The sequence below is a fragment of the Vombatus ursinus genome, unplaced genomic scaffold, assembly GCF_900497805.2.
Source record: "Vombatus ursinus unplaced genomic scaffold, bare-nosed wombat genome assembly UNPS02003559.1, whole genome shotgun sequence".
Lineage (NCBI taxonomy): Eukaryota > Metazoa > Chordata > Mammalia > Diprotodontia > Vombatidae > Vombatus > Vombatus ursinus.
This window is the reverse complement of record NW_020943337.1, coordinates 1-23,910: the sequence shown is the minus strand read 5'-3', so window position 1 is coordinate 23,910 and position 23,910 is coordinate 1. Positions and strand designations below refer to the sequence as shown.

The following is a 23,910-nucleotide window of genomic DNA, read 5'->3' as shown; positions in this document are numbered from 1 at the left end:
TAAAGGGGAAAATTGGTCTTTGTTCAGGTTTGGAATATGGCAAATCAATGAACAATGAAACAAGACACTGAGTGCTTATACATAAAACATCAACATTTAGAGACCACAAGTCAGTGTCACACTATGCTTATTTGAAAAGGAGGTGGTAAAGAGAGGTGGCCTTCTTTTGTTAAAGTCATGTGCATTATTATTCCATTTGCTGTATTTTAGCAACTACTAACATTTCTATTGAGTTTTAAAGTTCAAAAAGTACATTCATTCCAACAAACCTGTGAATTAAGTAGGTTGAGTATTTGTTGTTCAGTCGTTTTTAAGTAGTGGCCCACTCTTTGTGACCCCTTTTGGGGGTTTCTTGGCAAAGATACTGGAATGGTTTGCCATTTCCTTCTCCAGCTCATTTTACAGATGAAGAAACTGAGGCAAACAGGGTTAAGTGACTTGCCCAGGGTCACACAGCTAGGAAGTGTCTGAGGTCATATCTGAACTGAAGTTTTCTTGACTCCAGGTCCAGCACTCTATCCACCACCTAGCAGCCCAAGATTGAGTATAATGATCCTAAATTTATGGACAGGGGAACCGAGACCCAAAAGGGCTAAATGATTTGGCTATGGTCACACAGCTAAGTGTCAGAGTCAAGATTTATAGAGCTTCATAGGAGCTAGAAGAGAAATCAAACCCCACATTTTGACATGTAAGGAAACTGAGGCCCAAAAAGATTGAAAGACTTCCTCGGGGTCTCCTGACAAGATGTGTCTGTGCTGTTCCTATTACATCACACTCCCCCAAAGCTGAAAATGGCTTTTTCATAGAGATGATCTTTACCCTTAAAGCTATTATTCGGTATCATTAAATATCTTTTTGGCAGGATTTTACTTTATAAGGTAAAATACCCTTTCAGAAAATTGGTCCTACCTTGATTTGTTGTTATGGTTCATCCTTCATTTTCAAGGGAGACCAATGATAGCATCGGGTGAAGTCTGGACTTGTGTGTGAACTGGATACATCTCAGGGCATTCCTTACTCTGTCTATAGCACTGATAGTGTGCCCTCACTTTGCAGTGCCATCATCCGGGTTGGGAAGAAAGGAAGGAATGAGAGGATATTCCCCAAAATGATGAAGAAAGAAGCCCCTTCAGGCAGACTCAGGAGCAAATAGTAGCTACCATAGCAATGCTGTGCCCAGGACGAGTACCACAGACCAACTAGATGGGGTCTAGTAGTAGGATGCTCATCCTCGGTTGATGGGGGGTTGAGGTGAAAGGGGAGCAGAGATAGGGAGACACCACACTGTGGAAGGGAGGCAATATGCCTGAAGCCGCTCTGTACATGAGGCTAGGAGAGGACGGGGAAGCTTATTCCAGTCCTGCAGCTGGAAACTTGCTAGTTTAGCTAACTCTCCTTGCTAACTAGGGCTGCTGAAGGACGTGCCATCAGTGATCTCTCAATTTGCCACCCCTCTAATTATAGCCCTGACCAATGGACTTAAAAGAATGGTGCTCACTCTGGCTACAGAATAGCCTAGGTGACATCAGGAGCACTTCAGTTCTCTAGACTAGATTCTTCTCTCACCGCACCCAGCAGAGATGCAGAGGAATACAGACAATGAGCAAGAACGTAACCCATAATTTTTTAAAGCTCCCCCACACACCAAAAAATAAACACCACCCCAAGCTCAGCTAGAGCAGCACAGATTATCAGCATTACCTAAAAGCACATATGCTAGAACAACAAATGATTTGGGAAAGCCTTGGGGAAGGCAGACAGTTTTAGAATTCTAGCAAATAACCAGGGGCTCATTTCTTTCAGCATCCCTTTGAAATCTAACCAGGGGGTTCATAAAGTTTGTTTGCAGTATGAGAGGAAGAGCAAAGTTGTTTGATGTTGGAGACTAAAAAATAATACAAGAGTGCTCATCGCTCATGTCTGGTTTCCTAGGGAGAAATGGTGTTGTATACTTTGGGACCCCCAAATCTAGAAAAGAAGCTGGCTGTTTCCTTCTTTTACAAGTTACGCAAAGCTGCTTTGAGGCCATCTTAATGAGGAGAGAGGCCTCTTGGAAGGTGGATGGGACTCAGACCTCCCTTCCAACTGCCCTCTGAGAAGGTCATGGAACCTAGAGCTTTCATAAGGCATCCTGACTGAAAAGAAAGATACTGGGGCTTGCAAATCCATGAGCATTAAAGAAAACAGCACAGCAAGCACCATGGTCCATAAACCATACATAAAATATCATAAGATTTCGGTGGATTCCTTGTTTCTTTCCCCCTACTCCACTTAATCCCAAGAGTTCTTTGCCTTTTCTTACCCACCTAACTTCCTAGTCATTTCTTCCTTCCCCTTTCTCCCCCTCCTCCGCCCCCATCTTCTCTCTGTCTCTTTGTGTCTCTGTCTCTCTCCCTCTCCTTCTTTTAAAGAGCATCCAACAATTTTGGCAAATGGCCAGAGCCAGAAGATAAGTTCAACGAATTCCCTCTGGTACATTTTTACTCAGATCTCATTAAGACAACCTGTTTTGGGAGATGTCAGCTGGAAAAAGAGCTGCTGGTTAACTTCTACTTTATAGCACCCTTTGTTAGGCAAGACACATGATAAAAAGTTTCTCCTTCTGGGATGTTTAGAGGGTATGGCTCATTGCTTCACCATTTTTAAATTAAATTTTATTTTATTTTCAATAAACAAGAATTTGTTTTCTCAGCACCACTCATCCACCCACTGAAAGAAAGAAAAGAAAAACCCTTGGAACAAGATAGGCATAGGTCAGCAATTGGCTATGTCCCCAAAATGAATCCTATTCTGCATATTTAGTTAATCACTTCTCAGTCAGGAAATGGGTATCATTCTTCACCATGGATCCTCTGGAACATGACTGATCATTGCTGTGACCAGACTTGTAAAGTCTGTCAAAGGTGGTTGCTATGGTTGGTACAGTGTTGCTTTTATAATATAAATTGTTCCCCTGGTTCTGCTCACTTCACTCTGCCATCAGTTACAAATCTGCCCAGGTTTCTCTTTCATCTTTTTTTTTTTGTCATTGAATGCACTTGCAAATCCTTCACTTCATACCCTCTTCTGGCCCTGGAGGAAGGTGCCTCCTAGGTGCTAGCCACTTGAAAATTATCTCATTTGATTTTCACAACATCCCTGGGAAGTAAATGCAACCATTATCCCTATTTCACAGTTGAGGAAACTGAGGAAAACACAGGTTAAATGATTTGCCTAAGGTCACACAGCTGCTAGGTACCTGAGGCTGAATTTGAACTCAGGTCTTCCCTACTCCAGGCCCAGTGCTCTAATCACTGTGCCCTCAGCTGGCAGAGCAGGGATTTGAACCCAGTTCCTCTGATGTCAAATCCTGCTCTTTCTCCTTCCCCTAGACCCTAGGCAGAAAGTGGAAGAATCAGGATTCACACACAGCTCCTTCAAGGCCTATGAGGCACCTTTCAGTTCTGAGACTGTTATTCTGTCACCTACAGAGAGGTGTAGAGTCAGTTTGTATAAGTGATTGTTTTAAATTTGTCAGTTTGCTTGTAGAGCTATGGAGGCAGATGCTAATGGACCTATTGAGATGCTTAAGGGAGACCTCACTCCAGCATTCCTTTCTGTTCCATCCTGATCTACATGTGCAGTGTTCATCCATAACTATGACACCTAGTGGCCCAGTGGAGAGGGCACTGGTCTTAGAGTCAGGAAGTCCTGAGTTCAAATCCATCCTCAGATACTTACTAGTTGTGTCTCTGGGCAAATCATTTAACTTCTGTGTGCCTCAGTTTCCTCATCTGTAAAACGAGGATAATAATAACACCTACCTGTCAGGGTTGTCCTGGGAATCCAATGAGATAAAATATATAAAGTGTTATGCAAATCTTAAAGTACTACGTAATCGTTATCATTATTATTATTATTATCATCATTCATTTGGTAGAACTTACAAATTGTTTTATGGCTTAGCGGAAAATGTATCGAGCCTGGAGTCAGCAAAGTCCTGGTTTCAGATCCTAGTTCCAACATTTCCATTGCTGTATCTATCAATCAATAAACATTTATTAAGTGCCTGTTATGTGCCAGGCACTGTGCTAAGCTCCAGGAGTATAAAAAGAGGCAAAAGACCATCCCTGCACTCAGGGAGCTCATTCTATAATTCTGAGTCAGTAATTTCACCTTCCTAAGCCTCCGTTTCCTCATCTATAAAATGGGGATAATAATATTCACCCTACCTACCTCACAGGGGAAAAGGATGAAATGTTTACAAACCTTAAAGTGTCATAAAAACATGAATTATTAATGGTATTTTGCTAAAAAAAAAATAGCTATATCGCCAGAAATAACACTCCCTGCCTCTGTATCCTGACTAAGCAATCAAACAAATGTTGTGAGTCAACTAGGGACAGGAGAGAGGTGCCGTGCATGCCTCCGATACCCTCCCTTTCTCCTCAAAGCTCCTGGCTAATTTTGCTCGCTATTTTATTTGGATGGGTGGCTGGGAACAGTGTCTTGGTTTTATTCAGAAGGCTCAAAGAAAATGTCACTTAGTGGCAGGGTAAAGCTTGGTTCCTCTCTCTGCCTCCAATGTAAATTAACACTCAAGGTCTTTTGTTGGTGAGAGGGACTGCCTCTATATACACAGAGACTGGAGAAAGAAAATATTTGTAGAGGATTTGTTTTTGGAAGAAAAAAAGTCATAAACAGACTAAGAAAGAATAGTTTCTAAATAGCAATCTCAGACATACAAAAGTCATTTTGCTGTACAGAGCATTTCTCCCGATTTGTTGTATTAGGATTTATTTTTTACTTGTATCTCGGAAACTGGATTGAGTTACTGCAGTTGGCATTTTATCATTGGTCTGCAGTGTAATAGGTAATCTTCCAAGGGCAAATTTAGGAGAAGTAGAGATGCTTTTAGCTTTATTATTTAATGATCATTTTGGAAACCTGGAAGGACAGCCACAGAGATGCCCTAAGAATTCTGCCAACATCCACAGAATTTGGCTGGACTTCTGGCTCAAAGGAGCCAGGCCCTAGTCACAAACCCATCATAATAAATCGTTGACATTCAGAGCTCTCCAAGCCTCAGTTTACTCTAAAATGAGACCACTGGTCTTGAAGATCTGAATAGAGATTTCTCTGATTCTATAATTGAGATAACCAGCAGTATACAGCATGAGACAGGACATCATTAGGAGTTAAATGAGATGGCACAAACCAGAAGTGCCAAAGTTGTTTAGAAGAGACAACCTTTAATAGCCTCGAAAGCAACTAGGGGAGATTTCATGGAGCCAATAAAAACTTGGAATGGGCCTTATGGGATGCGTAAGGGATTTGGAATCAGCCAGAAGAGAAAGGAGGTCATCAAAGGAGAAGGGAAACAAGAGCAAAGACAAAAGAAAGGGGGTACTCCTTCCTACCCACCCCCACGCTAAGAGTTTGTAGGAAAATTCACTCTTTTGATCTGTTACAATATTCGAGAGTTGTGAGAAGGGAGACTCCACGGAGGCTGATTGAGGCAGAGGGCACAGCACAGAGCAGAGAACGCCTACGGAGCAGCATCAGTGAAGGTGAGAGAAGAGGGAATACGAAGGAGGGCCAGGAGGATCAGATGCTGCAGAGAGAGCAAGGAAGAGGCCTGAAAAAAAAGACACTGTGTCTGCAGAGACATGGAGACAGAGCCTGGGGGGATGGCCGGCAGATGCAACTCAACACACATTTATTAAGGCCCTATTATGATGAAATAAGACAATATTTGTAAAGCATTTAGCACACTGCCTGGCACATAGTAGGCACTATATAAAAACTTATTTCCTTCTCTATCAGGTATCAGGCTCTAGGGATACAAAGACAAAGATGGGAAAAGGCCTTGCCTTTCTAACTGAGCCCCTGCCCTTCTAACTGAGAAGACAACATATGGATGTATTAAAAAAAAGCAGAAAATATGAAAAATAAAGACAAGGTAGTTGTGGGGGGGGGGAAGGTTTGCTACCATCTTGTGGTAGGAGGTCAAGAAATTTTCTTCATGCAGAATGCGGTACATGAGCTGAGTTTTGAAGGAAGATCCAGGATTCTAAGAGGTACAGATTAGGAAGGAGAGCATCTCAGGCATCTGGCACAGCCAATGAAAAGGCACAGAGATGAGAGAAGTGTATTTGTATTTACTTTATTTTATATACAATGCAATACAATTATATACAATACTAGTAGGGAAATTCAAAGCAGAGAGAGAGAAAGAGACGCTGATCCACGGTCCCATATGAAGACAACAGTCCCAAACAATTACATTTCTCTATTCCTTCCTCCTGCAGGTAGCAATAGACTTCACTGCATCCAATGGGGATCCCAGGAACAGCTGTTCACTGCACTATATCCATCCTTACCAACCCAATGAATACCTGAAGGCCTTGGTAGCTGTTGGAGAGATCTGCCAAGACTATGACAGGTAATTGTTTGGGTCTGGGGTTCCCTAATGGATTCTCCCATAGAGTCAGAACTGTGTCAGTGTCCAGCTACCTAGTGGAACTTCTGCCAGGTGATTCACCAGGCACTTTATGGTAAGGCTTCAAATGTACAAATGTAGCATCTCCAGCTGGTGGCCACACTCACTGTTGGACACACAATCTGGAGAAAGCTGTGTTGGTACATAGCTGACCTTAGTCACCAAAAAAATCCTTCGTTAGCTTCCTTCTCTTGGCCTTCTCTCCTTGGAAGATACAGATAAGTCCACTGGATAACTTTGACCAGTATATGTAGGAAAGAGATTTCGGGGTCCAACTATTGTTTTATTTATGTCTTTAGCAAAACATATTCATCTTCTATAAAAGAGGTTGCTACATTCATGAGATTTGCAGATATTACTTCATGCTGAATTCATTCTTATCTCAGTTCAGGATGGAGTGGGAAAGTTCAGGTATTTGCTCATAAAACCCTTCTATTTTGTGTGTATAAATTTAGATATTTGTAATTCTCTGTGGAGTCTGAAGGTGATCTGTAAGAAAAGAGTAGTGACTTAGCCTGAGCTGGCTGACTGATCTCTTGCATTAAAAAGGTAGAATAAAGAAAAGGTGAAAAGAATGTTGTCATCCAAGTTTCATTGAAATTTTGTTAGGATAGCATGATTTACTGCAGGAATTTTTTTTTCTTCTTAACCCAGCTTTGGTGATGAGATTTTTGAAAGGCTGTTAATATCCACATGGTGGGACATGGCCCCTATCAGAGACTAAAATGGTACAGAAATGAAATTAGTAGAAAAATCTGAGAATTTCAGCCTCTGTCCCATTGGAGGGTTTTCTGATTCTGTTTGGTCACTGTGAGTTAAAACAGAGGGGGTTTATTGAACCAGTTTAGCCTTTGAAATCATCCAAGTGCTATTCCTACTCAGGATCATACTTCCATTAAAAAAAAAAACTCAACAATTTTATTTAAAGTTTTGAGTTCCAAATTCCAGCCTCCCTCCCCTCCCCACTCTCTGAGACACTAAGCAATCAGATATAGGTTATACGTGTACAATTATGTAAAACATTTCCATATTAGTCATTTTGTACAAGATGTCTTGAATAAAAGAAAAAATGAAAGAAAGTAAAAAATAGCATGCTTCAGCCCATATTCAATCAATATCAGTTCTTTCTCTGGAGGCTGATAGTATGCTTCATCATTAGTCCTTTGGGATTGTCTTGGATCATTATATTGCTGAAAATTGTTAAGTCATTCACAGTTCTTAATTGAACAATATTGCTGTTACTGTGTACAACATTCTCCTGGTTCTGTTCACTTCACTATGCATCAGTTCATGTAAGTCTTTCCCAGTTCATGTTTCCATTTTTGATCAGACTTAGGAAATGTGGTCACTCATGCCCCTTCGCTATGGCACATTCTGAACAAGACAGTTTGACCATTATAGTCATTAGAGTTATTTTATGGAAAATGTTTCCTAAGGACTTCTAAGCCCTACATTTGAGTTACCGACTGTAGTGACCATCCAAATATGGCACCTCTATCACTTAGGGACCCAGGATGCCACATCCAGGTCACATCCAGGGTATATTTGGAACCAGAAGGCCGTGGGTTCAAATTCCAGAAGTCCTACATACTATCTAAATGACTTTGGACAAGTCACTTGTCTCATTTTCCTCATCTGTTAAGTCACAGGGTTTGATTAGATGAGTCCCTTCAAGCTTTGAACCCTAAATGCTATGAATAAGGATTATAGGATTATAGAGTGGGAGAGAGGAGGGAACATTTTGAGCCCTCTGTAAATGGAGGCTCTGGGAGGAAGGGCCAAAGCAGCTGAGGGTATTGATGAAGTATAAGTAGCAAAGGTCAAACAATCTCCTTGAGGTTGAGTTTATCATGAGAAAGGGAGAGAAGGATATGATGATGATGGAACTGAAACCAAGCAGGGCAGCTGGTGGCAAATGAAGGAAATACATGTGTCTTCTCTTTCCACTAGTTCGTAAAAATCCTCAAAATGGCAAGCATTTATAAAGCGCTCTAAGGTTTGCAGAGCACTTTACAAATATTGTCTCCTTTGATCCTCACGACAACCTGAGAGGTAGGTGCTATTGTTATCCCTATCTTACAGATGAGAAAACCGAGGCAAACAGATGTTAAGTGACTTGCCCAGGGTCACACAGCTAATAAGTATCTAAAATGAGATTTGAACTCAGGTCTTCTAGTGTCCAAGTCTTGCCCTTTAAATATATCATCATCATGCCTTCCACTAATGTTAGTTCTTCCTTTCCCCATATTCCACAGCCTCTTGTGTAATGCTATGCATACAGTTGGTGCACAATAAGTGTTTCTTTAATGAATGATGAATAGTTTTTGGTGTTTTTACAATCCTGGACATATCCTATACGTTCTAAAAAGTAGCTAGGTGGCCAACTTACTTCACAGCTCCAACAACATTCATCTGTGTACCCGTCTTCACACAACCCCTCCAGCATTGACTATTCCTCTATTTTTGTCATCTTTGCCAATGTGTGTGGTATAAGGTGAACATTTCCTTTCCTCTTACAACAACTGTTCAAAAGGAGGAAAGAAAGTCTGGTGTTGAATTCCTCAAGGAGAAAAAATTTATCTAGAAATTCAGAGACTTGGACCCTAGGATCTAGTCCCGAGTCTACTGCTGATTTTCAGGGTGACTTTAAGCAAATTATTTAAGTCTGCTGCTAATAATAATAATAATAAGTAGCATTTATGTAGTACTTCAAGATTTTGTAAAGAACTTTACAAATATTATCTCACTTGACCTTTACAAAAACTCTGGAAGGAACTTACTGTTATTATCCCCATTTTATGGATAAAGAAATTGAGACAAACAAAGGTTAAGTGACTTGCTCAGGGTCATATGGCTATTAAGTGTCTGAGGCTGAATTTGAACTCAGGTCTTCCTGTCTCTAAATCTAGCCCTCTGCTCACTAAGCCACCTACCTACCTCTTTCCTCAAGTCTTAATTTCTTCATCTGCAAAATGTAGATAGGACTTATAGAAGTGCCACCATATTATAAACTAAGTCAGAACAAGCAAGGTCAGCTTCAAAGTCAGGAAAAATCAAAGTTTCAATCTTGCCTCTGACCCACACAGGCTATGGACCCTGTGCCATCACTTGGGGACAGCGAGGGGGCTCAGGATTTGATTCTCTGGAGTCTCCTGACTCCAAATGTAACGCTCTCACCCACTATCCGAGTAAAATGTTTTAAATTACAAAGAAAATACAGAACCTATGTAAACCTAAAGGATAAATGAAGTTCAGTAGCAAATGACATCACAGAAGTTCACTGAAGAATATTCAGTACTGTTTCTTTTTATTTAATGAACTGGTGAGGAAGAATGAGTTTTGCAGGTCAGTAGAGTTCATCCTTCATATTAAGGCAGCTTTAGATGAAAACCAGACAATGCCCTAGATGGAAAAATATGTCGGAAGGGAAAGCCTGGGACTCTTGGAAGACTCGAGGGTTGCCTTTTCCATGAGAATGCTTGATGCAATCTGGTCAGCTTAAAAGCCTACAAGGTTCTGGGACATTTCTTTCTTTGTGTGGATGGAGAGAGAGAGACAGACACAAAGTCAGGAAATTTCCTTCTGTCCTGCCACAATTATTTTTTACAAGTCAGAATCAACGCAGCTGGATAAAGTTCTATAGAGGATACCTGTTTTTCAGCAGCTGGGGAGTTTTTGAAACCTAGCAGCCATACAACTTCTCCCAAAGACCCTGAACAGTCAAGTTTTTCTTTCTGCTGTGAACAAAAATGTGATGTAGTGGAATGAATATGATCTCCTACCTTTGAAAAACTAGAGAATTCCTCAAAGCCTCAGTTTTCCTCATCTGTACACTGGGGATGAACATTTGCATTAGGTACTTCGTGGGATTATTGTGAGGATTATTTGGGGTGACTAGACAACCACCGAGGTCCCTTCCAAAGCTAAAATTCTGTGATTCTCCAATTCTTTTGAAAGTGCTTTCCCAACCTCAACAATGGCAGGGAAAATAGTCATGTTTAACGTCTGGAGATAAACGAGGCCAAATAGACCAGACGGTAGCTTCAGCCTTCATCATTGATCTTCGTTTGAGGTTCTCTGTGGTGAGGTAGAAAGCCCACTGAATCGATTCAGAGTCAAGAGAGCCCTACATCTGAACCCCAGCTCTGAGGCTCGCTAGCTATGTGACCCTAGAAATGCCTCTTCACCATCAGTACCTCAGTTTCCTCATCTATAAAAAAAGGCTAGCGACATTGGCACTGCCTGGAAGAGCTTTGGAAACTTGAAGGTGCCGTGTAAACATGAGCTTCTGGGGGAGGGTTAGAACTCGTCCTTAACGTAGGGCTCATAACTCAGAAAACAGTCCGACAGGTTTCTGTCGAGTATTTAATTTCTACAGATTCCTTTGACTTATTCTTTCCCTGCTCCTCCAGCAAGCAAGTCAGCCCTTGTGTAAAAAATTGCACAAAAAGAGGGAAAAAATCAGGCAATTCAGCAAAACCAGCCAACACATCAGCTGAGTCTGACATTACGTGCACCGTTCTACACCCCAGATGAGGAAAACAAGACCCAGAGGCAGGATAGGACCATAGATTTAGAACTCGAGAGGACTTCCGAAGCCCAGCCAGGTAGGCCAAGCCCCTCACTCTAGAGATGAGGATCTGAATCTCAGGCAGCCTTAGTGCCTGCCTGTGGTCACACAGGTGGTAAGTAAGCCAGGCAGCCAAGTTCACAAGCACTCTCTAAGTGCCTACTATGTGCCAGGCACTGTGCTAAGTGCTCAAGATAGAAAGAAAAGGAAAATCAATCCCTGCCTTCATGGAACTCACCACCTGGGATTTAGAACTGACTCCAAGTCCAATGCTCTATTCATTCTGCCTTTCAAATTACATTCCAAGAAAAGGACTTTTTCTAAGTCAATTCCCACTAATAATAATAACTCACATTTATATGGTATTTCTTGTCTTATAGAGCATTTTACATAGATTTTCTAAAGGATTTATTATTATCAAGACTTAAAGTCTTAAGCTGTCCCTGGATGTGCTAAATTTTCACAGGGCACAGAGCCTTAAGCAAAAGTATGGAGCCACAATGGACAAAAGGCTGAAAATGATGCATAGCGGAAGGAGTATTTTGGGGGGCAGACCATTCCTGGTGCTCCTGAAATCTTACTGTGTAGTCTGTCTGTTCATTCCTAAGGTTTAGAAGATCCATGATAAACTTAATGCTAGAAGGGTTGGTTTCCATTTCCAACTCTATCCCCAGTGCTTACCACAGTCCCTGGCATACAAGAAGTATTCAATAAATGGGCGCTGAATTGAAACCACTCAACAATTCCAACACTATCAATTTTTAGAGAAGAAAACTGAGACATAAAAATGTTAAGTGATCTCAGTATCATTCAACAAGCACTGATTATAAGGTTTGTTGGGCAGGAGAGGAGGAAAGAACATGTTTGAAACGTAGGTCACAGAAAAACTAAACAGAGCAATACAACTTTTTTAAAAGCATCAAGCATTGTACTAGGTTCAAGGCATACAAAGACTAAAAAAAAAGTCCCTGACAATGTGTATTCATAAAATCTGGAATGTTAGCACTTAAAAAGCACCTTAGCAATTATCGAGTTGAATCATCTCATTTTCAAGGTGAGGAAACTGAACTTCAGGGAAAGTGAGTTGTCTCAGGGTACAGAGTGAGCCAGGGCTAAGATGGGAATGCATCTCCCATCTCCTCCTCCACTGCCCTTTCACCAAAGCTCCCACTGTGTGTGGGAGGATCATGGCCTTCAATGCTGCCTTCTTTGAGAAAGTCCCTTTGAGTCTAAAAGCTCTGGATTTGCACAGCTCATGGCCGTCAAATTAAAGGAGACCATGACCCATCTGCTGGTTCCCTTCCGCCAGAATATTTAATTTGTATTAATTTTGCATATAATTTATATAGATTTATTTACTCACATGTAATCTCCCCTGATAGAATGTAAGCTCCCTGAGGACAGGGGCTGTCTTATTTCTGTCTTTGTATCCCTAAAAGTTATCTAATACAGTGCCTGGCTTATAGCAAGTACTGGTTGGTTGGAGATGCTTTTAAAAGTTTTTACATTAATTCTGTATTTTCTTCTAGGCCTTAGTCTTCTTGAGTTTTGCACAGCAGGGATCTGCTCTACCTACTTTTAATTTTAATCAAGGAGAAGGAATGTTTAAAACAATTATGCTGAGATTTGGCTTTTTTAAGTGACTGTTATTAGCCAGATGGGTTCTAATGACCATCTTTGGGGAATCTGTGGTCTCCTAGTTCATTAATTATTCCCCTCGTAGGTAAGACAGTGCTGCCTCCCTATTCTTGAAACCCAATTACATAACCGACTATGTCCTGCTCAGCCAGTTTCAGGTTCCCTGCAGTGGCTTGGAAGAGATTTTTAATCCCTTCTGATAATGGGGGGGATGTGGAAATAACAACAGTAATTAAGGTAGGGCACTGGTTTCTGTGCTTGGGGTTGGAACATTTAGTCTAATTGGGTAGGTCTCACCTAAATGAAGCAAAGAAGAGGAGAACATATGAAATACCCCTCTTTACACAGGCTACACCATACTCCATTGTCCATCTCAACACTTTGTAAAGGGCTGGGCCTCCTACACCATGCTGGAAGGCTCTCCCTTCTCATCTCTCCCTAGCGGGATCCCCCACTTCCTTCTAAGTCCAGCTGGAATGTCCCCTCCAACAGGTTCCAGATTCTAATGCCTTCCCCTCCTCCCCAACCCCAGTAACATTTCCTTCTATTTCCTTTGTATGTTTTGTATTTTTGAGGCACTATGATATTGTGATAGCTATCCTGCCAGTCAGAAAGACCTGGGTTCAAGCGTCACCTCTGCCACATGGTGACTGTGAGACCATGGGCAAGTCACTTACCTCTTTAAGACTAGAGGTTATAGAAAAAGTGCTGGCTGGTGTAAGTCTGTATTGGTAGAGGACATTCCTCTCAGGGCAGTCCCTATACTTATGAAATCCCTAGTCTGATCCCCCTAAAGAAGTATTTACTTCTATGTGTACTTGGAATTTCACCCACTAGAATGTAAGCTTCTTGGGGGCAGGGACTGTTTTGTCTTTGTATCTCCTGGAACCTAGCATAATGCCTGGCATCATAGTAGGTGCTTAATAAATGACTGTTTATGGATTGATTGGGGCCATCTTATTTCTCTGATTCCAAGTTGGTTTTGTAGGAGGCTAGGTAGCACAGTGAACAGATGTGGTCAGGATGACCTGAATTTGAATTCTGCCTCAGACACTTAATAGCTGTGTGACTTTGAGCAAAGTCACTTAATCTGTCAGCCAGAGCTTCCTCATCTGTAAAATGGGTATAATAATAGCACCAACCTCCCAGGGTTATTGTGAAGATCAAATGAAACATAAAGTAATATATAAACTAGCTATTACTATTAATAATAATATCATAGGAGATCTTTATTATAATATGTAATATGTTGTATTACAGTATATAATGTATATTATAGAATAATAATAAACCTTATCATAAGCACGGAGACCAGGCCCACTTCCACTAAAGCTTACATCTTGATGATCATATTCATTTCCTTCTAAGTCTCTGGCTTGTCCTGACTTCTCTGACCACTGGAAAATGGCTGGTGTAAAGCATTTTCAATATTTCCAGTAACCTCCCACTTATTTCTCTCAGAGCCCTGGCTAATCCCTTCTAAGCTGTCAAGATTCTTCTATTTGTCAACAACATTAACCTTCTCAGACGAATGCTGGGCCTAATATTCTGCAGTGCCTGAATCTCTGCACCACAACGGCAAAGAAGTGGGGAGTTGGTAGTTGCTAGACATCTTAGCCTGGCATTGGAGTACCCAGAAAATCAAACCTTAACTTAGTCACCTCCACAAATCCTATATTCATTACATCACCTCGATACTGTAGAAACAACACAGAGCTCAGCCACTTCCTTGGTGATTCCCAGGGCTCTCTGCCTCGCCGGGCTTAGTTTCCTCATCTGTAAAATGGACATGAGAACACCTGCTCTACTTATTCAGATTGGTGAATCTGAGTCTTGAATGAGCTAATGTGGGTTTTATCTGTCACCCACCATGTTGATCATACTTTACATCCCAGTATCACCTATAACTGCCACCACCATCAATCTGAATTCCAAAGTTTCCCTCTCTTATCATAATCTCCTGGTCTTTCCAATTTTCCTTCTCCCTCACTCCCTCTAAGCCTATTCATGTTCACCATGGCCTCCAGAGCAGGATCCCCAGCTCTGGCCTTTCTTCAGTTGTGTCCTTATAGTTGGCCAACTAACCAACTTCCTCTGCTCTTGTGTCCTTTTCACCTACCTCATCCTAATACACTTCATACTCTACCAGTCTTCGCCCCTCAGGCATTCCCACTGTCTTCCTTCTCCACTCAATCTCCAAGTTGCTGAATGGTGCTGGGAAGTCACCAACCCGAGCCAGCCAATTCCATTAAACTCACCTGGGTCTTCACTGCTCCACAACAATGCTTTTGTTCTTTCCTGACTCTATCCCACGTCCCTAGTGAGCGTCGGAAACCTTTCCCTCTCTCTTCACATCTCCTACACTGCTGCCTGTCCCGCCCCAGCCCCAGCAGATAGATGACTTTGCCTCCTCCTTGAAGACCCCAGGCTTTCTTGTTTCCTCTAACCCAGACCTCCACTGCTCCCTTCACTCCAGTCTCCCAGAAGAGGGAGCCAACCTCTCTCCTTGCGTCCTTGACCCCATCCCCTCCCGTCTACTCTGCAACCTTTCTTGGCCTATAGCTTCCTCCCTTTCTACCATATTCATCCTTTTCATTTCTGCCCACAAACATACTCACTTCTCCCCTTTCCCTGAAAAATCTTCACTTGACGCTTCCATCTCCTCAGTCTTAAATCTCTCTTCTCTTTCACTGTCCAACTCCAAGAAAAAAAAAAAAAAGATGGCTGCTCTCACTACATCCACTTCATCCCCAACCATTCATTACTTCACCAATTACAGTCAGCCTTCTGACCCCACAACTTGACTCAAGCTGCTCCCAACAGTCTCTTACCTATTAAATAAATAGAGTGACCTCTCTCAGGCCTCATCCCTTTGATCTTTTTTTTGCAATTTTTCACTGTTGACCACTTTCCTCCTCCAGACAGGAATCAATGACATGACTTTCCCTGGTCCTCCTCCTTCCTCTCTGAATTTTTCTTTCAGTCATTTTCTGGTTCATTATCCATCTCCTGGCCATTAAACTTGCCCCCACTATGTACCATCCTTGACCTTCTCTTCTCCATTCACATATATATATGCATATAAATATACATACACACACACACACACACACATACCCCTTCTCCTTTGGTGATCTCATCGGCTGCCCTAGATTCAATGATCACCTCTATGCAGATCTCTACCTTTTCTAACTTCTAAACTTCAGTCACATATCAACTCCTACTAGATGTCTGTACCTGGATGTTCTATCAGTACCTTAACTCAATATGTCAGGTAGAATTTATCTTCCCATCCCCCCTCAATCTAGAGTTCCTCCAAACTTCCAGTTTCTGTGAATGAGACGAATATCTTCCTTGTCACCCAAATTCATGACTTCAGAGTGATCCTTGACACTTCACTTTCCCTCAAATCCTAAGTCATGTTGAAGCTACCTCTAGGACCTCATGTATCTCCAATGTGGTTCCCTCTCTCCACTGACATGATCATCACTCTCAGTCAGTCCCTTGTAACATTTTGCCTGGACTACTGGAATAGCCTCGTGTGCTTTCTCTGCTTCGAGTCAATTCTGTACCAAACTGTTCTCTATACGTTCTCAAATAGTCTTCCAAAGGCAGAGGCCATTTCCCTGCTCTAAACTTTTCAGTCATTGTTGCTTCTAAATAAAAGGCAAAGTTCTTAGCTTGGTATGTAAGTCTCTCCACAATCTGGTTCCAACCTACCTTTCCAGACATTTTATCTTATTCCCCTTGCAGTCATTCTCCATTCCAACCACACCAGACCACTGGCCATCCTCCACACTTGACATTCTGTCTCATACTCATAAAAACCTTCTGTAATGTACTCACTCACCATCTAGGTTTCTCGTAATCCTTATTTTCCTTCAAGGCTCATCCCAGGCCCATTTCTCCCACAAAAAAGTCATCCCTGATCCCTCCAATCATCAATACTTTCTCCCTTCTTTGCTTACTTTGTTTTCACTTGTTGGTGCATATGCTATATTCTGACAGAAGAATGTAAGCTTCCCGAAGGCAAGAACTTTTCCTTTTTGCCTTTGTATGCCCAGAGTCTAGCACAATGTGTGTCACATAAAAGTGTCTAATAAGTGATGGTTGAGTAGAATGGAAAGATCATCCTCTTCTCCCTTTCTCTCCTCTCAATTTCCACCTTGACTTCCTGGCAGTGGTGACTATCATTACTACCACAGATTTCCCACTCTCTGACAGAGTTTGGGATAAAGTTTGTTAAATCCATCCATTTGTTCTGCAGTTAACAGTGAGAAGGGTGGGATAGGACTTACCAACCCTCAGGAGGTCAAGCCAAGAGGCCTTGAGTGTAAGGAGAAGATTCTAAGGAATAAGATCTTTGAAGTGAATCCTCTACCTCAAGTGAACCGAAAGAAAAATTGGTTCACGAGAAAACTGTTCTCTCAGAAGGTGTAAAAAGAGAAGAGGGAATAATTAGAGGAGCCCTAGGCCCAACCTAGCCCTGTGAAAGGAGGGAATGAAGGAAGGTCCAGAGGGTGGTAGAGAAAGACTGAGATGAGACATTCAGATCTTTCTACAGAAAGAACCACAAAGGCAGGAGAAGGCACTTACCAGGATTAGCCAGTTATGCCCTCACACAAGAGGACATAGGCGAAGGGTGGAATCAGTCCCTAGCTTCTCCACAAATGGAAAGGGGAAGAACAGACCTTAAAAAAGGAACACTGCCACCACCTTCCACAAGGCAGAACAGCTGAGCTGTCCAACATCAGCTGTGGGCAAAGGACTGGAGGCTTGCACTTGTCTCTTCTCCAACAGAGATTTTTTCTAGATTATACACAAAAGCAGGAAGTAGAACTTTGGGGCATGGGTATAAGACTCTACTAGAACTTCAGAACTAATTGTCTTAGAAGGAGGGGAAGAATTCTTTCTTCAAGGACATCTTCATGGTGGAATAGTACAGCTCTGAGATGCCAGTGGTTTTCCTTGCCCCCCCATTTGTCATTGGAATCCCTTAGGAAATAAGGCGAGGTGGGCTGTGCTATGAACTTCTTGAGACTTCAGCACAGGAAACAAAAAAAGGCTTGGGTGGTATGATTGCACATGTTCAGCAATGAGCAACAGCTGCATCACTGACAGTACCTTCTGATCCCTTCCCTATCCTCTTGGGTGGACCTACTATGTCCACTGTTACAGGACCCTTGAGATCATAGATGATGAAGCGCTGACCACCACCACGGTACCACGAAGAACAAAGTAAGAGCATTTGAAAAGACAAGTGCAAATCTGAAATCTTGCCCATTTAGCAAGCTCTACGAACTTCGGAAAGGACTAAGAATATTTCTTATTCTTACCTACCAGGGAAAGAAGTAAATGGAAAATGTAATATTAAGTCAGGTCACTATGAAGAGGGCTATACATTGTCATGCTAATCAGAAGGGCACAAAATTGGTATGGTCATCCCTTCCACATCTCCACTTTCCCCATTTTGGTTTCAATAAATCACGGGTTGGCATAAGAAATTAAAGGGGAATATTTGGAGAGTTTTGCAGAAGCCACAGACAACATGCAAAGGCCAACAGACAACACAGAAAAAGTTTAGAAACTCATAAATGCATAAAAATATGTGAAATATTGTATAATATCAATATATTTGATCTTTTAATGCCATAATTCAGACTTCTCTGGTACAAAGGGAGGGCCAAAAAACTTTTACATGGATTTTCCAGACTGTGGGGTGGGGAGGGTGGCCCTAACTTGCGCCATATGGAAGAGATAACTGTATGTCATGAGCCTAACCTATTCGTTATCCCAGGAGTTTTAGCCAGGAATACCAAGAGGGCTGCATTTTAACAGTTTGACCCATAACATGGTGCCATGGCATACACAAGGGTATAGTAAGGCTTGAGCGTATAATAACGGCAACAACAAAAGCTGACATTTATATAGCATTTTAAGGTGTGCAAAACACTTTACCAATGTTAATTCATTTGATCCTCATAACAACCCTGTGAAGTAGATATTATTATTAGTCCCATTTTATAGAAGAAGAAAACAATTCATATAGTCATGGCTGACTACACAGATCATGAAATGTTATGTGCATCGTCCTGCTAGCTTTTCACATGCTCTTTTGAGGTTTCCTTTCCTAGACAGCTAACTCCTGAGCATTTACAGACTTATTCTACCAGTGTATAGACCATTCATCTAGCACACACTTAGTCAGCACTTATGGCACTAGGTACTGTGTTTAGGGGAATAGAGAAAGATTGGATCTGTGATTTAATGGGCATGAGGAACTCACAGGTGAAAAGCTCTCTCTACCAATTCACATTGGCAACTTCCCTGCAATTTATAGTCTTAGAAAGTTGCCTAGAGCAGTGAAATGTTAAGTGACTTGTCCAGGGTCACACAGAGGCAAAACCTGAACCCATAATTTTCTATCTATTCCACCATTCTGCCTCTGAATCCTGGGGGAATACAAACTACAAACTGTGATCCCAGCTGCTGTTGAAGAGATATGACATGAACAGATATGACTATGGTATAAAACAAAATGTAAATGATTTTTTTTTCCTGTGGCTCAATATGTAACATCATCTCTATGGATGCAAAAAAAATTTAAGGCCTTGAGGTCTTTTTTTTCCTTGTCATTAAATTCTGTACAAAGTTAGGGGAGGGTTGAGACCCATAACTAATGAGATTTGTGAGGTCATCTGATTTTATTACCCATTCCACCCCTTATTTCTCCTTACATCTGAAGAGGCAGGGGAGCCCAGGGAAAAACACCCTGAATTTGAGTTCAAATCTGGTCCCTGTCACTTACTACTTGTGGGATCATGAGCAAGTCACTGCATTTCTCTAGGCCTCAGTTTCTCCATCTGTAAAATAAAGGTTTGAACAAGAGGACCTCTAAGGTCCCCTCCAACCCTCAATCTGTGCTCCTATGCTGTTAGGACCATTTGATGTCACACCATACCTCCTCTCAAACAAGTAATGTGGATTCCTATTGTATCCATCAGAAAGCAAATTAAAGCAATCAGTTTTTTTTTTTAAATCTTCATTTCAGTGACAAAATGTTTCCAGCTTTTGGTTTTGGAGCCAGGATACCTCCAGAGTACACGGTGAGTGGGTGGGGATTGGGGGGAGGAGAGATCATTTTTTTGTACTGCTTGAGATCCTCTCAAGAGCATTATTAGCCTCCATTAAGGTTTAACTTACACTGTACCTGAACAGCACTTGGCATAGTGCCTGACACATAGTAGGTGACACATGTTATTCCCTTATTCCCTTCCCTTCTGTGGATAAAAGAACTGAACCACATGGAAACAGTGAGGTTAGATCATCACAGACTGAAACCCACGGTCTATGATCTACCATAGCGCAATCAGTCAAGTATAAGGCTGGGTGGCTCCTGAAAATAGACCAGAGGAATTGTCCCAGTGTCCGGCCTCTTGAGGATGTGACCCTTGCATTGGAGAAATATTCAGCAAGTCTATTTCTTGCAACTTGAAGTACTTTAGCATTGGCAAAATATTTATTAAATGTGCTTCCAGCAGATCCACTCCTCAAGGTTTAAAATCTGGTTTGTGAAGGAATCAGTAGCAATGAGCCACAACAACTAGGCATTATGATGCCTAGAGACAGAGATGGTATAAAACATTCGGATGCTGTAACATGGAAGGATCCATGCAGAGCCATGGGAACAGGCATTCCCCGTAGAGCCTTAGCCTGGGATATGCCTTAAGGTCAAGGTTAAGTAAAAGTAGTTTCCCCAAAACAGAAGATTTCTTGTAGAGACTATGTAAAAGAACAGAAGCCCAAGTATTGCCCTCAGCCCAGTCTCTCTTGTTCCTACTTTCCATTGTTGTTGGCAAAAGCCGCCCTGGCTGCGTGCTTTTACTTCTGGCTGTTTTCCACCTCACACCTCCAACTTGAAAACCTATGTCAGACTAGCCCCCCAGCAGAGTCGAGATCCCAAAACCAGCACGAGCCATTTTGTTACTTTGAGTAAACAGCACAGACCGTATCCTCCCATGAACTTTACTAGTGATATGAAAAGAACACAAGAAATAATTCAGACAAATTCAGGAGCAGGAGGGAAATTAGTTGCCATAAGCTCACAGATGAGCATTATTAATGATGTCCATCTGGCATCTTCCTAGTTTCATTAATTATTCTTGCTAAAGTAGATGCTAACATTGGCTGTTTCTATTGCTGCTGTAAGAATGGCTGTGTTAAACTTCAGCACCATTTAAAATGGAGGACCCTCGGGCAGACCCCATATGCACCATCCTTGTTACTGCTCTGGTCCCTAGTCCTCTGACTTGTCTCCTCTTCTTGATTTGGGTCCCAAGGTGCTTTGAACCCCTCTTTTCCATCCTGTCTTCAACTTCACTCACAAGGGAGCAGCCAGGGCAAAGGGGATCAGGTGTGGTGATGGGGCTTTTACCCCAGTGATTTATTTACCGGCTTGGGGGCAACCTCCAGAATGCAGCATGTGCTGCAATGATCAGATCCTTAAATTTGTGAAAATAATTTTCACAAGTCACAATTTTGGACCCATTAGAGTTTTAAACATTCCATCTAGTACCTGGGGCTCCTATTCTCCTTTCCTCAGTCCAGACTGCTTGGCAGCCTCTGAACTCTACAGACAAAGGGAGTTTCTCTCCTAATCCAATTAGCTACTAGCTCTCAGGGATCCTAAATTTAGAAATGGAAAAGACCTTAGAGGTCATCACATCCAACCCCCTCATTATGCAGATGAGGAAACTGAGGCCCAGAGAGATTAAGCCCCATGCGAGTTACATGACAAGCATGTGTCTGAGGTGGAACTCAAACCCAGGTGCTGCTGACTCCAATTTCAGTGTTCTATCCACTCCACGATACAATTTTTTCTCTAACAAGGGGGAATTGGAAAGGTGTCTGGCTGTGAGATTCCCCTTTCTTTAATTAGTGATCCTCTCTTACTGTCAGGGTCTATCTATCCCAAGATTCTCAAGATCGGGAAGACAATTTTCTTTTCTCTTAGATGTCCAGCTATAGTAAGTTCCAGACACTAGAGCTTCTGCTACCCCTTGTGTCTCAGGGGTTTTCAGAAAGAAAAGAGTAAATACCATACGTCAACCATGAACAGTAAAAAAAAAAAAAAAAATCTGTATGGAAAGATAGGCTAGAGGTAAGTTGCTGCTTTGCTGCTTTTCAAAAATTCGATCACGGTCAATTTCACCTCTATTTACGTGGCCATTTCCTACTTATTCTTCCTATTTCCTTTGCTTTAAATTTATGCTAAAATACCCACACCTCAAACCTGAGCTCCTCTGTTTATTATCATGAGTGGAAGGCTCGATTAGGTTATAGAACTGTTATTTTTTTAAAATATTCATCACCCAGGTCATAGACCCCACCAGAATCTAGGCCACCAATCTGTGTCCAGCATTCCCAGGCTACTTAGACATGTATTTCTCTCACCCAGTTCTTTCTGTTTTTCTTAGGCATCTTTCCTCTCCCCTACCCCCCCTCCCTACCAAACGTTATTCAACAAATATCCCTGTCACTTCTACTCCCCAGGGAGCTGAGAATTTAGCTTCCTTCTCAGATTGATTGGAGAAAGGCTTAAGACGATTCCTGCTGTTAAACCCATAATGAATGTAAGGGACATTTGTTTGCAAACTTTAAACCCCAGGGCCTCCTTACTGGATTAAAGTTGTAATTCTTTTCTCTTCCTTTTTTTTTCTTTCATTTTTTTTAATTGGTGTGTAGGTCTCTCATGACTTTGCAATCAATTTTAATGAAGACAATCCGGAATGTGCAGGTAAAATCACAGTTTAAAATATAAACCAATCTTACAGCCCTTTCCATGAGTGCAATATAATACAATGGAAAGAACTCAGGATTTGGAGTCTGAGGACGTGGGTTTGAATCCTTGCTCTGTTACTTATCCGTATGACCTTAGGCAAGTCCCTTCATTTTCCTGGGCCTTAGCTTCCTCATTTGCAAAATGGAGGGTTGAAGAAGCCAGAGGTAGATTTGATCACCTACAAGGTCCTTTTCATTTCCAATTCTATGAGCCACTCTTCTCACACACAACACCATGATGTGATAATCATTCCAGGATCCTTCTGTACCAAAGTCAGCCTTGGGATTCCCAAGGTGGTACTTTCTCTAAGAGTTATTTGTCAATTACCAGTCAACGGTAGTCCATAGGAGTGTGAGGACGCAGGAATAGGGAGGTAAAGGAGCTTGAAAGAATGACTTAAGATCATAAGATTGAAAATCAGGAGATAGAACCTTAGAGACATTATAGTCCAACCCTCTCATTTTTGCAGATGAGGAAACTGAGGCCCAGAGAAGCAATTAGCCATTGAAGGCAAGAACCATTTTTTTAAAAATTATTTTGTCTGACACCTGCCTTCTATATTGTCTGTTGTTCAGTCACGTCCAACTCTTCGTGACGCTGTGGACCATACTGTCTATGGGATTTTCTTGGCAAAGATACTGTAATGGTTTTGCCATTTCCTTCTCCAGTGGATTAAGGCAAACAAACTTACCCAGGGTCCCACAGTTAGTGTCTGAGGCCAGAACTGACCTCAGATCTTCCCGACTCCAGGCCTAGAGCTCTATGCACTGCACCACCTAGCCACCTCCTGCCTTGGACATAAGAGGTGTTTATTAAAATCTTGCTGACTTATATTGGATTTGCCCACAGTTACAGAGACAATAAATAACAGAGCCCAGCTCCATTGCTTTTGGAACCAGCAATATGCACGCCAGTGCTGCGTGGTGCTGTGCAAAGAATACTAGAATTGCAGTCTAGGGAGTTACCTACTGTCACTGGTCCTCATTTTCCTCATCTGTAAGGGAGGGGGTTGAACTGGACATCCTCTAAAATGATTTCCAACTCTCATTCTGTGATCCTGTGCTTCTATAGTCCTATGGTCCGCCTTATGACTCCCTCGTGCTTTGAGAATTTAGCTAAAATGTGCACACGCAGTACACTCCAGGCCACTCCAAAGACTGTACTAGAGCAAGGCAATGCTCACTCCTCGGGAGACAAGGCTCTTTGTCAGTCCTTTGGGTCCCTTTAAAACATATCCAACAGTCAGTCACACACATGGATTATATGTTAAGTTTATGTTTGTCCTGTGAGCAGATATGATTATGATGGGAGATGAAGTACACAAGTAGTGAGCCCTTCACCCTTTCAGGAAGAACTATTTCCCAGACGCCCCCCCCC

At 41.9% G+C, this 23,910-nt stretch overlaps 1 protein-coding gene across 1 annotated transcript in view; it reads left to right on the top strand.

Annotated features, from left to right (window-relative positions):
• The window catches only part of LOC114052344 (copine-4-like), a 41,142-nt gene extending 18,637 nt beyond the window's left edge, over positions 1-22,505 (top strand). Inside the window, exons 5-7 of the mRNA XM_027874903.1 lie at positions 6,294-6,427; positions 19,744-19,798; positions 22,437-22,505. Coding sequence (XP_027730704.1) covers positions 6,294-6,427; positions 19,744-19,798; positions 22,437-22,505 — 258 coding nt within the window. The remainder of the gene's footprint in view (positions 1-6,293; positions 6,428-19,743; positions 19,799-22,436) is intronic.
• Positions 22,506-23,910: the final 1,405 nt, after the last annotated feature.